The following is a 17,757-nucleotide window of genomic DNA, read 5'->3' as shown; positions in this document are numbered from 1 at the left end:
CCTGGAAGAGCCAGCAGAGCAGCACAGGGATAGTGCAGTTCACTGCAGTAAATGGGACTTTATTTGGTTTCCTTATTTTGTAAACAGAAGCGATGTTTAGCACAGGCTTAGCAATGCTTTGCAATGCTCTTATGTAAGCATGTTTAAGGCAGGAATCACTGTGAGATTAATGGGTTTGTTTTTCTTTGAGTGCACCGAACCACAGCTGACCTACTGGGATCAACTGATGTCTTTTTGGCTGCCAGTGGTGAAACATATTCAGGTAACTTTTCTTGGAAAAATGGGATGTTAGATGAGCACACAGAGAGAAGCCAGCTTCAGACAATACTGAAGTTACAGCTCCAAGAAGAATTTATCAGGAGCCATAAACTTTGCAACTTGGATGACGCTTGAGATTTCATTATCACTGCAAAATTCCCAGATTGCATGGATTAGACAGAAGAGTTCACAAAATGAACAACTGTCAATTTTCCAGCAGACCTCTAAGGAAAGAGCTTAAACATCAAAGCAGATTAAGAATAATTTTTTTTGAGTGACATGGGATTACAATAAGTCAAAGTAATATCTGAATTATCAAAATAAATATATCCCAAGTTGTTCTATAAAGTTCAAGAAGTTTATATGTATTGAAAATACTAGAGATCATTATTCTAGGAGTGATGAATACATGTAATGGGAATATTTTAACCTGTACATCCTAAATAATTTTGGGTTCTAAATGAAAAAAACCTATATAAATGCAATCTACAAATAGTGGTTGCCTTTTTAATATTTATTTTAAACTCTCACAATGAAGCCTTTATTAATGAGTAAAAATTAAGTTTGCTGTTCTCACTTAAAGAAAATGGGACAACAGACCATGAAATCTCCCTTGCCTTTATATAAAAAACTAAAATTTGTGTTATAACTTGCAAAAGAAGTGAAGATTTAAGAAGATTTTTCTTCCTCTCTAACTGCTATCAAGATATCTTCAGCAAAATTAATCCTACCTCAGCCTCTCAGATTTTTTAGGCTTCTTTGATTGAAGTGTCTCCCACACATCTTTGTCAAATGGCTACTAGTCTTACTGGGGAAAACCAGCGACCGTGAGAAGCGAGGAGCACTTCTGCTCTCTCCTTGATGGTGCAGGCTGGGTTCCCTCTGTGCCAGTTGTGGTGAATGGGAGCAGCACTACCCCTAAGGCTTTGGTGAAGCTCTCAGATGAATCCTGCAGCTGCTGTAGAATTTTTTTTTTTTACTTGGCATCGGGCTTAATTGAGTCATTGGGAAATCTGAGGCTCACTCTCTCTGAAGAAGTCATGAAAACTAGGGGTACACTTCTATGCTGAATAGCTAATTTGCTGAGTTTTTAGGGTTGAAGTTGTGACTGCTAGTGATTCTTGTTTTCAATTGAGTCACTGAAATGTTCCCCAGATTTTTGATTGTTTTTTTGGCCTTGGCTATACTGAAATGGTTAAGCATGTTAGAACTAGATGTTAGTCCAGATGGAATTGAAACCAGATTTCTGAGGCAAGGAGTCTAAAGTAACAAATTATTGACACATTTCATTACTTCCACTGCAGTCTAAAATATTGGACAAATAACTAGCATAAATTCACAGCTTAGATAGCTTTTGGAACAAACGGAGGTCATAAATTCTTTATGGTCAAACATGGTATCTAATCACTCGAGTAACACCGCTTTGCTTAAATCCACAGATGTAATTTTTGGATTAGATTTTTATTAGGTTTTTTTTGTTTGTTTTGTTTTGGTTTTTTTTATTTTCTGATCCAAATTTGGATGATTTCTTTTGTTATATGAATTATCCTGTGTTACGATCTGACATCTGTTGTTGTGGGGTGGAAATCTACAGAAACTTGGCTCCAGTCATACTGCTCTAATGGCTTAATTGTTACTTAGAAGAGAAAATGACCATGTCGACAGATCAGTCTGCTCAAAACTAAAACAAATTCCTTGGATACTCTAGAGATTTGTATCAACGTTGGATCATATTATCTACAGTTCTTGCAATAATCATTTTATGTTTGTCTATAAACACAGAGCAGATGCAGGTTCCCCCTTTCTCCTAATGCCATCATACATCCAGCATCAAGAGAGGCTGGCTTAGCGTGCAGTCCATGACTGTGTACCGCAGAACTCATACTGCATTGCTAACCCATTCAAGAGATGATCTTATGTTTGACCAAAAGTGGTGAGAAATTCAGTGTATTGTCTAGACAACACAGAACACCAGAACTCTGTTCTGTGGAATAGATCTCCTTTTTATCATAAAATGAAAGGGCAGACTTTCAGCAGGCTATAGTGAGATCTGTGCTTTCCTTAATTGTGACAAATTTCATTTCCACATGGGCTCCTTGGTTGAAAGTGTGTTTGGAATCAGGCCAGAAGCAAAAGCAAAAGGGAGTATACAGCGAGAAAGACTTCTTGCACCACCTGGAAGTGGAAAAGGATTCCTGCTGCTTTCCATGGTATTCCATGTCATCTTCTTGAGAGCTTCAGGACACAGAGTAGGAAGTTGAATGCAACTTTATGGTTTGCATATATTTTGATTGTTTTAAAGTTGTGTGTTATTTTTGGATGGGCTTGAGAAAAATACTGTTTTTCCTTTGGGTGTTACTGAAAAACATACATGACAAAAATAATCCATTTCTCCATGAAGTTCTGTACAGGAGAGTTGATCACAGTAAGGAATACTTCCTCTTCTTGTTTTATAACTTCTTCCTTTATGCAATAATGTTTCTAGGAGAGCTGGATCAGTTGTTATTTTGTATTAAAGGAGCACTAAAATACGAACACACTTCCAGACACTTAATCATGCCCTTATATTACCTAAAATATAGAGGGAAGGGGCAGGAAATGCAAATTTTCCTACAATATTTTTCAGGAACCCAATAATTATTGTTTCTTATTTATATTGAATTGTTGATTTCCTTAGTGGAACTTGGGGGTGGAAAAGGAGTAGTCAATAAAAAAGTAGAATTCTTCCACCATAATACCAAAATATGTGGACCTTTCCCTGGAAACTGAAACACTTCATTCTGAGGTTTTTCATGAAACCACAAACATTTCTAAAAAGAAATCCCCCAGCCCTGAATATTTCTGCTTAATAGTAAATCTTATGTGAAAATCCTTGTTTTGTAGAATAGACCAGCATGTTCTGGATGTTTGGTTGTAGTGGAAAGAATTTTCAGTTCAATTTTTTTGAAACAGCTCGATTAATAACATCATTCATTTTTTTTTAAACTTGGAAGCTTTACAAAGCAATTCCAGAGTAAGTGTCAGATATATCAGTCCTTTATATGGTAATATACTTCATGACATCATAGACATATTCTATATATTTGGCCGAACCCTGTAAAGTATTTAAAAATATATATAGCCTCAAAATAAATACTTTGGAGAAAACTAACCAATGTAGGCTATTAACATTCCAGGTGTTAATGTCAAGCAAACTAAAAAAAAATTAAGCTACCATAACAAGGAATAAAGGATAGGAAGGAATATTCTTCAAAACTTGGTAAAAAGCTACATGTGAACATTAAAACATATGTGTGGATTCTACAGTCATACTACACTTTTCATAGAAATTATTTGCAAAAAAGACAAATTACTAGAGATGGAAAAAATAGCGTTTCAACTGTCGGGTATGAATACATTTTTATGTGATGTCCTACTTTATGTATATATACTACTGCCAAACCAATAAACAATCAACTCACAAAATTTTGATTCCCTGTTGGGTTTTTTTGGGGTTTTTTTGCTTTTTGTTTCCTCTAAGTATTAAGCTGTCCAAAGAAAGAAAAAAAAAGGCAAATAAGAAAATGCAGGATGACACAACAGGAGACAACTCTGCTTATATGAGTTTTGACATCCAGGAATTAAAGGAATCTAATTGCTATTGTTTCATTTTATCCTATCTGAAAGGAAATAATTTTTGAAGAGTCGCAACAAAAAATAAGCTTATTCAGCTAAGGGATGAACCAATTAAGAAATAATTGAAGCTAGAATTATTTTGCACCATCTCCTGAGAGATAGTTTGTATATACTATCTCGTATATTTTCTGTACACAGAGACATGCATGGGAAATATATTTGCATGTAGGAGACTGCTGCCCGAATGTGGTATTACTTATAGTAGGCCACCCACAATAACGCTGCGTTGAAGTAACTCTTCACTACCAGCAATGATTCAGTTAACCTTTGATTAAACACAGGAATTTAAACTATGGAAAGGTCTGAAACTTGACACAGTCCTTTGACACCTCGGTGTCTGTCATTAAAGATAATCCTGCATTAGTTACTGATTTCTGAAAATAGAATTAAACTACTTTGGTTTTCGATCTTAACCCTTCCATATTACAGAAGTAACCCTGCTGTGTCCGGAGACTTCCTGAATTACTGCTTCTCCTTTCAAGTCCATGTGTTTGTGAGGGGGCTTTAGAGGGAGCACAGGGGCCAGTGAACACAAACTGGGCAGCTCCATCACCAGCAAATGAAGTGACTGTCTAGGTCATAGTGATCGGCAGACCACAAAAAAACCCCAGGACTTCAAAGTCTGGTCATGCTGCATCTTTCCTTCACTTTTTCACACTTCATAAGGAGTAAGACATTGAATCAGACAGACAAGATGTTGCTTGCTTGGTTTTGCTTTTTTTTTTTATCTTTTCTTTGTCAGCATCACCAATGCCATGCCACTATTTTTAACTTCATCTCTGGAGATTGTGTTTCACCTTTTGCCATTGTATCTAGCGCGTAGGACCTTCTTGTGATGGAGGCCCTGGGGTGATCTGAGAAGCCTGCACTCGCAGATATGTTTTTACTCCTTTTTAACTACTATCTTTTTTCCCCTCTTCCTCAACTCTGTATATACAAGTTACTAAGAAAACCTCAGTGAGAATACCCTGATATTTCCTCAGACTGTATTTTTTCCTCTGTGCAACATTAAACACCAGCAAACAGTGACATGGTTTCATTTTGCAGTGATTGTTTCTCACCTGGATATACAAAATAAAATAAAGAAGTCAGAGGAGCACAACTCAGCAGCAGATTTCCACTGGAATATAATGTGTGGGGATCTAAAGGTCATAGCCTATTAAATATCAGAAAGTCTTTGGATTTACACTGTTTTTGAGAAGTTAACCATTATTTTTTTGGGTAGGTTGTGTGCTGCACCTGAGCTAGAATAAGCTGAGAATAACCCAGCCACTGACTGTCCTGGTGATACTGTTGGGGAGCAAGACATCACCCCACAAAGGGGCTGATCTTGGAAGTACGGTGATAGTTCAACCTGAGCAAAGCAAACCCTGGTTGACAGCAGAAGACTTCTTTTGAAGCTGAACACGAACACTAACTAGACTCCAAAGCTGACAGTGACCTCTCCACACCTCTCCAAGGCACCCCAACGCCTTGGATGCTGGAGTGCCCACCGGTCTTTCCAAACCACTGGCAAACAGTTAAGTGACTTTTAGAGAGAAGACTTTTATTTTTGACTTTTTCCCAGCAGAAGCTCGTCAATCTGCCTTGTCAGCCTGTACCCTCTTGGCAGTGCACATAGGATGTTCCTATCCCCCAGCTACTCACAGCAAACTGAAAAAGTGGAAGAAGCAGCTTTATGCTGTTTTGTTTTAGCTCTGTGATGTATGGGTATGGAGCCCATGAAGGATAGCTTGGTCCCTGGCAAGTCTTCAAGTGACACCCACTTAACCTTGTCCCAAGGGGCTGTAGTGCAGCTGCAGTTTCCTAAAATTAAAACTCGTCTTGCATGTCTCTCTCTAGTTAGATTTCTGGTTCTTCACAGATGTCATATGAAGGAACAGTCAAAAAGTTTCAAAATTATTAGTTTCAACACAGTTGTTGAAAGTTCCTGTACAAATGGAGCTGCTTTAGGATCATGACCATATTAACATTTTTTAAGCATTTCCACAAGCACATGCCAGAAGGAAGAAGAAAGAAAAATAAAAAGACAACCCAAGGATGCTTCAGTTCAAAACTGATCAATGCAAATGGGGAAAGACACAAGGGTTGAAAAGACTCTCTTGGGCATGTGGCCTTTAGGGGGTGAGGAAGGTGAAATCTTACCCTTATTGCTGAAGCTCATTTCACTGGTGTACCAAAGAGGGCATTGCATTTTGGCAGGGTTCTGCTGGCTGAGTAATAGTGCTGTTTATCGTGCAATCATCATTTCTGATAACAAGGTGCAGAGCACTAACTGGAAATAAATACTTTAGGGTGCATAGAGTAACCTGAAATTTCCTGGTGGAATACTAAGTTTATGCCTCCCATGACACTAATCTCATAATTGACTCGCTGAGCACTAAAGATTTCTCTTACAAATTAGATGTGTTTGATAACCCATTCAATGTTTTGACATACTTAGTATGTTGCTGTTCATGTTCCTTTCTGGATGATGGTTTAATACAGTAATTCGCAGATGCCAGCAGGAAAGTCAGACAGGTGCACGCACCATGGCATTTCTCCATCTTCCCATGGATCACGCAGGAACCTAGTGGACTCCAAAATCCTTGCTTTCCCTGTCTTGCTATTTTGTGTGATAGCCTCATTGACTGTTGTTTCTGACAAAGAGAACACAGAAAGAAATAATGCCAAATAGCTTTTCCTGACTTTATTTTTGTGGAGAAAGGAGAATGTTTTGTTTTGTTTTGTTTTAATTTAAATAATGTTCCAGAGTAAAGACCACAAATTCTGTGTTCCTTTTGATAGACTGAACCTGCTCTGAAGTTCTGGGAGCTGAAGATGTCAAGAGATGCAGTGTTAAAACCCGCAGAAAAGGTGTGTCAAGGGGCATGATTCAGTCCCTATTGAAACAGCTCAGCTGTCCATGCAATCGCAAATGTTAGTACTTCAAAAGGCCTTACATCGACTTTATTATCAACCTTCCCTTGCCTTCAGTAGGAGTAGGATTGCTGTGCATTAGGGCAGCCATTTTCTCTTATTCACTAGGTGTGACATGCTCAGAAAGTACTAGTTCCAGGGTGTGCTCTTAAAAGTGTAGACAGTTGGAAAATATCTCGTTTAAGAAATCTGTGGCATTAAGCAAAAAGCTGGACTCTCCACAACAGGGCGACACTAAGTCTTTTTTAAAGTCAACAGACTGACACACAGAATCACATCCTCAAAATATTTCAGTGTTTAACTCATAAGTGGAAATGCCTAACTAGACACAAGCATGTGAAATAATGGTGCTGATCTGGGGCTCTTCAGGTGTGTATTAGTGATTGCGAGAAGGGCTGCTTGAGTTAGTGTGGGATGCGGTGTCTGATTCTCTTCATGGTGAGAGCTTCATCTGACCTGAAGAAGATGAAGAGCAGAAGGAAGGACATTAGTCCTATTTTCACCACAAGGCCCCAAGCTCCCTGGTTGTGTGCTGAGCAGATGAGAACTGAATCACAGTCCCAGGGCACAGCTGCCATGAGAAATGGCCTTTCAACTGTTAAACCTCCATTTAAAAGACTGCCTTTTCCCATATTATGTACTCCGTAAGCTGATGTTCCTTCACAGCTAAGGTGCTCATACTGAAATCTTGACTGCGTGTGTAACACAGCACCAGCTCCTCATGCTGTGCCACAGGCACCATGTCAACCGTGGTGCAGCCTTCTGGGCACCTTCTGGTCAGCCGTGAACAAAACGGGGTTTGTCCGTTCATGCTTGTGGCCTGTGGGTAACCAAATTGCTTCTGCTTCTGTTTCATCTGCATTCATTTTTATTTGTTCGGAGCTGCTAAGTTCACACATTTTGAAACTCAAAGTTGACAAAAGGGCATGAACAACCGGATTTCTCCAGCTTTCTAAATACTGATCCACTTCTGGTTTCTGTAAGAAAATGACATGGAGCCCTGGTAATGTCTAAGGTTATCTGTGGCCTTGTGACCTGTGAATAAACCTCAGCTCAACTCTGGTTTGAACACTGGAAAGTGAAAGGTCAGAGAAATGAGATAGCTTATGTACGGCAACAGGATTAGGAGTTTGGGCTGCTCTGAAGATATTAATTTGAACTGTCTTATGGCCAGGATCACTCAGGTGCACTTAGGAGAAAAAAGGCATGCTTGAACTCTTCACAAGACACAGTAATTTTTGTATTGCTAAATATGATTCCAGAGTAAATAAAGGCACCAAAATGAGCTGATTAGTTGGGGAGTTAAAAATGTAAAATTATAAGGATATATTTTCATTTCCTGATGAATCATTCCTCTGAGTAAAAAACCCTATTGCAATGTGATTCTTGGACCGTGCAATAAAACCAATGTGTGAGAGAGTAATTAAAGACTTTCAGGATAATGCATTATGCATAAGTTGGCTAAATTTAGGTTGGAAGAACAAACTGAATTATTGCATTTACAACTGCTGAGTATTTGTCTTGAAGATTATTTTAATGTGGCTTTTAAAAACATAGTTTAGTTCCCACCTCGAAGTATAGCTTTCTATTCTTTGGTTCTTTCTCAGGCCTCCTGATGTGTGGCCCATATACGTATCTCTGGTCTAGTCAGATTGTAGTAAATGTAACATGACTTTTTAGAATGGTTTTGTGTGATTCACCTTTCTCCATCACCTATGGTTTTTTGAGCAACATTTTTACTCTGTAAACATCATTGTTTTCCTTAGGGAAAGTCTACACTGCTATAAAACCAATGTATTTTTAGTCCATTTGGGATAAATTGAAATCAGTGGGAGTTCAGTGCTTTTAAAACTGAAAGCACGTACTTAAATATAGACTTAACTTTGACCATCCATGCTGGACATCCTAATACTTTTTAGCAGTGCCTTCCGATTCCTTTCTTTAGATCTTTTCATTGCATGTTTAGTTGATTCCGGCGATGACCACATCTTTGGAAAAGCTCCTTTTTGATCCATAGGTGGCAGCAGACAGCAGGAACTTCATACATAAGAGCTCCTCTGCATCTCTGAGTGACCCCAGATGGCAGGATAGCTTGCTTTGCTGTAGGATGAGTTCTTTACCGTTTTCTGCACACATCTAGTGGTTATTTAAATGGTATTTTTATATGTTTATATTATACCTAATTGTACTGAAAATATAAGCATTTTTTGCCTGGGTTTTTTTGTTGGGTTTTTTTGTTGTGGGTTTTTTGTTTGTTTGCTTGCTTTGTGTGTGTGTGTGTGTGTGTGTGTCTGAATACTTACATGTGTAAAACATTAACTGGAACAGGTTAGTCACCTTATAAATCTCCTTCGATTTCCTGTATTATACATTGACTTGCAGTAGTATCATTTAATCTGTTTCAGATTCTATCAGCCTGAGCCACATCTAGTCTTTGGGCTGTGAGGCAGCTTACAGTGGCTGGAAAGGAGATTCAGAAGATGCTGGTGCCACGTGAATTTGCGCAAGCCACACAATGGAAAAGAAGCAGTGACAGAGCTGCTGGCTCCTGTCTAAACTTCTGTTAATAAACCCATAGCCACAGTCACAGAGGTAAATTTCCCACCTCTTCATTTTGCACTGTTGGGTACTCAAAACTGTTGTTGCTTATAAATTTATTTTTACAACAACAAGTCCAATGTATTACCTTATTGTCTTTTCCCAAAGCCTTTAAAACTCTAAACACCAAAGCTTTGGTAACATGTTAAAGGCAAGAGGGTGTAGTAGTCCTCTTGAGTAGCACTGGACACATCTCCACCTATGCGTTTAGAGAATTGCCTGTCTCCTCCTGTGGTAAAACCAGAGTTAGTTTCTTAGTCTAACAAACAGAACAAATAAGTGGAAAAGCCTTTGGCTATTGAGGCTGTACTTCTTAAAAAATACTGACATGTATTTGTATCACGTTTGGCTTGTGACCAGGCAGTCTAAGAGCCAGCACCTTCACTCCACAGGGGCTGCTTTACCCTGTGCACAGCCTGGAGGTGTGCAGAGGCACCACCTCCTGAGAAACTGCCATCACAGTGCCTCCTGGGCCGTGCTTCTCTCCACTCTTGGGACAGCAAGTTATACCAGGAGAAATGGGGGGGGGGGGGGGGGGCTTGATGACTACTCCATTGCCTGGACTAGGGTACAGATAGCCCAGATGTGGCTTTCAGCCAGCAAGATTTGGGCAGCTGCTGGTCAGTGTGCAGGGATGGGCCAGGTTTTGTGAGACCCAGAATCTGCACTGATGCTCCAAGGAGTTTCAGATTTCCTGGAAGGACTGAATGAAACCCCTAAAAAAAGGCAGTATTGGTGCCTGGCAGTGTGATACTCACTCCACATGAAAGCAGAGCAGAAGACTGGAGACAAGAATCACTGCATGAGTCCAGGAGGAGAATTTTGCCTGGCGGGGTTTATAGAACAAACAGCACTAAGTGGTGATATCAAAGAGAGATTAAATAGTCATCTCTGGTAGATGAAAGATGACCACCAAAGCACAGGCCTTTAAATTAAAAAAAAAAAAAAAAAAAAAAAAAAAAAGAAAGAGTAAAACATATATCCAGGAGTTCTGCTCCATTACTCAAAAGAAAACAAACCAGTAGTTCAACAATGCAGCTGAATGACATCAGGTCTGAGATTTGCAGTTTCCTTTAGAGCAGACAATGATTCTAAATATAAGCATGAGAGGGCTACGAAAGGATGGAGATCCACATCTTTCAGTGGAAGAGTAAATATTATCCAAACTTGATTTATCTACTGGTCGATTCTTGTCTCATGCTAAAAGCATGAACTGCCTCTCAGGCAGCATGTTACCAAAAATTCCTCTAACAAGTGACTGCTTTTTAAGTATTGCTTTAGATTTTACCATATGTCAATGTATCTCCATTGCACTGTAAATATTAAATAAAAGCAGAAAGTAAAATGGTGACAGTGTTCCTTTTAGGCTTTTTAAAATTAAGTGAATGCTATTTATCCTTTAATAAATATATTAACAGATTCCTCTGCCTAATTCTTCTTAATTTTCTTCCTTTTCCTGTGCTTTCATCTTTGTCATTTCTACATAATCTTTTCATCAGACTGACTTTCTTCTTTTGCTGGCCTTGCCTTTAGCTCATTAATATGACTGCTTTGCATTCTTACCTGTCTTATCCTATAACAGCCATTTTCTCACTCTTTTTCAATTCTTTCTTACCTATCTCAGTATATCAAGATTCTCCAATTTTCCTTTTCCTTGTTTCAGAGTTTTTTTCTCCCTCCTTTTTCTATTGGGCTGAAGCAGGTGACTATGAGTTACTCTTCTGGAGGCCTGTTAGGGCTCCTAGGGCTGACCTGGCAAAGTATTCATTTTCTGTTTAAATAGAAAGAAGGTCCTTTGTGTACATATGTGCCGATTTTTCCCTCCATGGCCTTGCAGAGCAAATGACTGTCAAGAAAGGTACCTTCCCATGGTTTGGCGGGGACTACTTTGCTCTCCCCACAGGTGATGTGGTTGTGATCACAAGCATCTGAAGGTCTTTGGTTTGTTAAATGTGGCACTTCCTGTGACTACTTCCAGGCAGCAGAAGGCAAGCACTGCCAGCAGTTTGAAAGGAGGCACAAGGGTGCTATTAAAGTGAGAGAAAGCTAAGAAGCATAGTGATAGAGAAAATTTATGGTAATACTTTGGAGCTCAAGATTATCTCTACTAAGACAGCTAGGCCTTCATGTACTTTAATATATCAGCGGTTTTGGGGGGGTCATATTTATATAGAGTATATATCCATTCTTTAATTTTCTTCAGTGGAACTCACTGGTTTGGAAAATTGCACAGACCATTTATATGGAGAATAAGGTCTGCTCCCAACAGAAATTTTAGCTAGTGGAAGAATAAAGACTCTAATTTCAGAAGATTTTGCACGGGTGTAGGTTCCATTTCATTATCAGTATTTAAAATTCACACAACAGAATATAGCATTTTCTAAAGGAACTTTTCAGTTTTTAAAGGACTTGGTACAGAGCCATCTTGACATAACCAAAAGTAGCTTGTCTTCTAAAAGATCCATACCGAATTGATCCCTGTGCAAAAATTAAAAAAGCATGCAAACAACACCCCCAAAGCATACAAAACCAAATGAGACCCCTAGATTCCTGCTCATACGAGGAGGAGCCAGGGAGAGGGTGGTAGACCCCCCTCTGTGTCTGAACCCACTCCTGGAGGAGAAGGGAGTTCTTACACTGCGTGCCAGACATGGCACAGGAAATGTGGAGCTGCTATGTCTCACGGGTATGTCTCACAAGTATGTCTTCCCTGTCTGCCTTTTCCCTCTTTTCATCACACTCCCATATCCCTGCCTTCGCTCTTTCCTGCTCTCGCTCCTCTACTTTCCACATGCTATCCCTTAATCCTCCCTTCCTGCTGGAATTAGCTCTTTTCATTTATTTCATTTTTGGTGCTTTCTGGATTTTTTTTTTTCTTTTTTTGGCCTGAGATTACAGTTCCTCTAGATAAAATTTAGAAAAGGTAATTTTGATTGGTTTTCTCAAGTTTTCTTCAGACATAGGTCGGAGTCAGGCAACACCAGCAGTCAGCTGTATTCACAGGAGTTACTGCCTCTCTCCTCAAGCTGTCCGGCTTGTGTAAAAGCTGGTAGGTAGGAATGCCTTTTGGCAGAACTGTAGCACAGTCTGGTTGCAAATTAAGCTTGATCCTACCTAAAGAGTTAAGCTCTTATTGTGATTGCTGTTTCAGTTTTGTTCTTCCCAAAGGAGGAATGCTATGCCAATTCCAAACGAGGTTATTTGAGGCATGGTCAAAACTGTGGTTTGAGCTGGAGGTCTGCAGAGAAGAACGTTGTTATTATAGCTGGAAGGGTTTTTTAAGGAACTCTTGTCTTGGGAACCTGTTGTACAGAGGATTATAAATGTATATGACTTGTCCACCTAATAGGGCAGTACTGCATGCTGCGGCACTTACAAAATGTCATTTAAATTACATCTCCATCCTTAGAAGATATTAAAAATTAAGGATCTATATGCTACAGAAAACACATCTATTGAACTGTGAAAAAATTGTGTATTTCGGTTTTATAAAAATTTATCTGTGGAGGTTAAAGTTACTATTACCATTGACATTGACTACTTTTTTAGGATCTTTCAAGGCAAGCAACATTTTAATATAAATCAAATCCACAAAGACCATTTTTACTACTTGTAACTCTTCAATTCATGTAGTACATACATCTTCAACTTAAGGAGCAAAATGTGCTTTTATGTAGTTCCTCACAGCTTTAGTGTTGATTTAAAAAGCTAGGTTGGTCCAAAGGAACACAATGAACAAGTCCAATAAGGCAAAAATTCCTGAGAAAATGAGGATAAATTGACTACAAAGAGATGTTAAAACCAATCCCTGTAGCATTAAAAGGCATACAAATGGAGCAAGAGGTATTTCTGGCTAAGAGATCAGTAGAGATTTGTCAGTGCCATGGAACATGATAGAATGGGTGGTAGAAGAATACATAAAGCAAAAGAAACAAGCATTACACTTCAATTTGTATCTTTGCCTGTGGAATTCAAGAAACATTTTATTTTCAAGACTGATAGAGTTTTTTATGATTTGAACTTGAAATAACAAATATAGTCCCATGGTTTCAATCAGGGAAATCAAATAAGAATACTGAAATATGGATGTGAAAGGTTAGAAATATTAATTTCTGGACAAACTAATTACACTCCCTTCCTAGGCTTTGTTGAAACGTATTAATATTTCTTACAAGGAGATGGTGGCTTGTAAAATGTTGTCAGCCTGTGACAGAAATGTATATTTAAGGCAAAGCAAATCACGGACTCTGCAATTTTTTAAAATGTTTTATTATAAAGGATAAGAAACCAAATCCACATTTTTTCAAACACAGATAAATAAACAGTAAATATCATGCTTTTGATTTTAAATGTGTTTTGCCTTTTGCAATATGATCTGCAAAAACGGCATTCCTAACTTGGAGATCTGCAAAAATATATCTTTTGAGAATATGGAGGAAGATGGATCACATACTTCGCACATAAATGAACATCATTTCTGAAAACTGCTGTTAACTGAGACAAAACAGCTCTGTGAAGAAACTGCTGAGTAAGGAGTAGCTTGGTAACTTGTTCAGCAGAAAACAGCAAATTAACCCTTAGGCAAGATTATTTCAAATATATATATAAATATATACAAATACACAAAACCAAAGAACTTCCCACTTAAAACCAAACATACATCAAATTGTAACAAAAACAGAGAACCCTGTGGGGCCTTATGATCTTTAAGAAGGGATGTTTAAAAAAATCCAAGCATTTTTTTTTCTATTCCATAGAAATAAACTGGTAAAAAAAAAAAAAAAAAGGAATAAAAGCAGAAAATAAAAGCAGTTACTCTGTTATCATTATCATTTTAAAAAGAACCAGACTTTTGTTGTGCCTGATCTCAGTAACGGTTTAATGAATGAAACAAAGCAACAAACAAACAAGCAAAAAACTCACCACATGCAGATTCTTCATGTCATGTTGGTCCCAATTTAACTGATGAGAATGGAATTTTTTATTTCTGTGGGAGCAGGGTAAACTTTTTCATTTTATATATAGCAGAAGTAGAACGACTGCAAGCTACTTTCCCAAATGGACTTTATTCATGACTAAATCCCAAGGGGCTGTAAATGCAAAGAGTTGTCTCTATACCCTCATGGGCCACCCAGCTAATTTGTTGCTTGTTATTATAGGAACTTTATCTTTTCCAGTAGTTGAATTATGCATCTTGCCCCACACTTCTGTAACATTTTAATACAACAAAATTACTTATAAGTAACCTGTAAGCAGTCTTTTAAAGTTCTTTTAATATTTATATCCTTTTGAGGCTTTGCACCGTTTGCATAGGGTCTGGGCTGCCTGTACAAATTAAATGACCATTACAGGAAATATAAACATGCTATTTACAAGTTCACAAATCTTTATTTTCTATACAGTTCTGATGAGTATTTTTTTATAGTTGTAGCCTAAGCACTGTGTAGAACTGGCATGCTTCTGATATTCACAAAAATGTAATAAAAAAGTAAAATAATTAATGATAAATTGTGCACATGCAAGGATACTGTAAAATGAATCCATTGCCTTAAGCTATGCATTTATGTAATTTTAATATACCCTAACAGTTTTCCTTCCTGTGTACTTTTGATGGAAATATTCCATGCAAAATTTTATATTTCCTTTAGGATAATCTTTCACATTCTTTAAACCTTCCATTAATTTTTCTGCATGACATTCAGACTGCCTTTAATGAAAGAAGAGAAAAACTTCAAAACACGGCTACTTTTGTTATCACACTATAAATCCTAGCTCAGGGATTATGCCAATTATCTGTTTTACCTCTGCAGAGCAACTGAAGAATTTATGCTTATCACCCTTATCATTCTTCATATGTTTAACTCAGTTAATTTATGAGAAACATGTCGTTAAAGGATTTAATGAAAAATAATATTAGCACAAATTATTTGACTGTGGGATTAACATAAATCCATCCACCATTGAAATTCAGTTCATTTAGGAAAAACAATATTTAGAGTGGTCACCGTGAGTGCTTTCAGGTGAGTTTTAATAAAGTTGTCTTTGTATCTCTGCAATCCTCTTTCACGGGTATAATGTTAGCATTTCACTGCTGAATAACATTCTGTTCAATAGATCATGGTTGATACATTTCAGTTCTTCAAATTGTGATGCTGTTGCTGCATAATCTGGTATGGTTTTGCATCTTTTATTAAAGAACAAACAAACAAAAAAAACCCACATCCACTGACAAGCGCCGGTTTTGGGCAGCATAACCAGATCCAGCTGTTCTTCTCTGGAAAATCATTGCAGTCACCTTCTAAACCAAGCTGCCTCCAGTTCTCAAAAAGTGGGGTGACTGTTGGGGAGTTTTTGTGGGGTATGGAGTGATAATGAAGCGATTTTTGCATCATCCCTATGTGTTGCTTCAAGAAGCCCTTCACCTTTTACCTTCAGACGGTGATAGTAGTGCTGCTGAGGGCAGTGTCGTCCTGCTTTGTTCCAGGATCCACAGCTGAATGCCTTTAAAAGTCCAAGGGCCGAATCATCATGGTGGTGGAGCGCAAGGAGTAGCTGGGGCCTTTGAAGTAATGCCACTTGATGCCGTTGAGCTTTCCATGGTTTTGCCCAGCTGTGTAGAACATCCCATTGAGATTGGAAGGGCCACAGGCATCAAACCACCACCCTGAAGCCATTAAGATAAACAGTTAAACTGTGAGGGCAGTAAGATTTTTTTACTTTTGTTTTATAGGTTTAGTTGATTAGCAAATTCTGGTATTCCCAGGCCCATAAGTACTCCTGGTGTGATGGTGAGAGGCATTTTAATATTTTCTTATTTTGCTCTTTTGTGCTTTTCTATAGCCAGTGATGCTGGAAGATGAACACTTGTATTTACGGAGTTGGAAAAGTACTTAAAGCTTAACTCATTCAGGTTTTATAGACAGTTTGTGAAGCAAGAGCAAGAGCAACAAAGACAAACTGCTTTGCATGTTTAGACAGTATTACAGTTCACCCATCTCACGTAAACATCAGAAAAAGTCTATAATTCATAAATATTTTGCAAATTTCCCTTGTTGCATTATTTTCAGCATAAGCATGATTTAATTTTATTAAAAATCCTTTTCTGTTGCTTTAACTGTGATTGTTAAATTGCTCAGACAGATTTTTTGCTCTCAGGTTAGATGTTCTAGCAAACATGGGTTATGAGTACGGTGGTGCTGGCCTGTTATAGCAATTACAATATTATAGTAATAAATAATCAGCATTCAGAATGGTGTTCAAGGAGACAGGTAGACTCTTTAAGACATATGATAAATTTATAAAAAAGACTCAGCAAATTAATTGAAGAACTAAGTGAAGAAGACAATTACAACACTGTAGGACACTGTCAGTTAGTTAGAATGCCTGTATGCATGGATAGATGATTTACATGATTACCTGAGTGTGCATGCATTTAGGTGACAGTATGGCCAGCTTCAGTCAAGGTATATTCATTGCATGTACAGTTTAGGCCAGAATAGTGATATGCAATCTTTAATCTTATTATTTTGAATGCAAAACCCTATATTAAATCTTGAGCCTCCTAATCTTGATCTTGAAATGTTCCAAACATGTTTGGGTCAGCAGTGTCAGGACAGTCCTTACACAGATACATTTGAGATTTGTTCACTTCTTTGCAAAACCTCAAAACTGAGAAAGTTCCCACCTGGCACTTAGAAAACTGACAAACATCCATTCAATTATTTATTTTTTTTTAATGGGTTTTTTAGGCACTTTATTTGCATGTTTACACGTAACAAAAAATTACTAGCTACCTGACTACCATTAAGTACAAAAAGATATTAAAAATTTTACTGGCTGATATAAAAGTTAGGCCTAGAAAATTGCCAACTGCCTTTTCTTTCCCCTTACCATGTCTGCTCTTTCCGAGCAAGATGTGCGTTTCTACTCATTAGTCCTTTGAATTCTGTGTGCAATTGCATATAATTTGTTCTACTGGAAAGACAAGGAAAGAAATGCCTTGCCCAGATGCTTGTGATTTTAGTTCACTGCTCCAGTAGCCGCTTTGTAAAATTGTTCTGAAAAGTGAGGTAACAACAGATTTAGGAAAAAAAAAAAAAAAACCAAACAGAATTTTGCTTTCTGAGGGAAAACCAGCAATCTGGTTTAGAGAATGGCCCTGTGAACAGTTGTGTTGGCATAACTGAAGGAGTAGTGAACCAAGAAATTAGGCTAAAAAAGATGTGTGACAGCTCAGGAACTTTTCAGCCTGATTTTTCTGGCAAAGAAAATGCATGTAGAGCCATACCTCCACCTTTGTGAATGCTT

General features: G+C 38.0%; 1 protein-coding gene across 1 annotated transcript in view; it reads right to left on the bottom strand.

Annotated features, from left to right (window-relative positions):
- Window positions 1-13,700: 13,700 nt before the first annotated feature.
- The window catches only part of ANGPT1 (angiopoietin 1), a 171,668-nt gene continuing 167,611 nt past the window's right edge, over window positions 13,701-17,757 (bottom strand). The window contains exon 9 of the mRNA XM_005230968.3: window positions 13,701-16,114. Coding sequence (XP_005231025.1) covers window positions 15,954-16,114 — 161 coding nt within the window. The 3' untranslated portion in view covers window positions 13,701-15,953. The remainder of the gene's footprint in view (window positions 16,115-17,757) is intronic.

Source organism: Falco peregrinus, chromosome 3 (genome assembly GCF_023634155.1).
Source record: "Falco peregrinus isolate bFalPer1 chromosome 3, bFalPer1.pri, whole genome shotgun sequence".
NCBI classification, from domain to species: Eukaryota; Metazoa; Chordata; class Aves; order Falconiformes; family Falconidae; genus Falco; species Falco peregrinus.
Note: the sequence above shows the minus strand (reverse complement) of the source record. Positions and strands in the feature narration are given on the sequence as shown.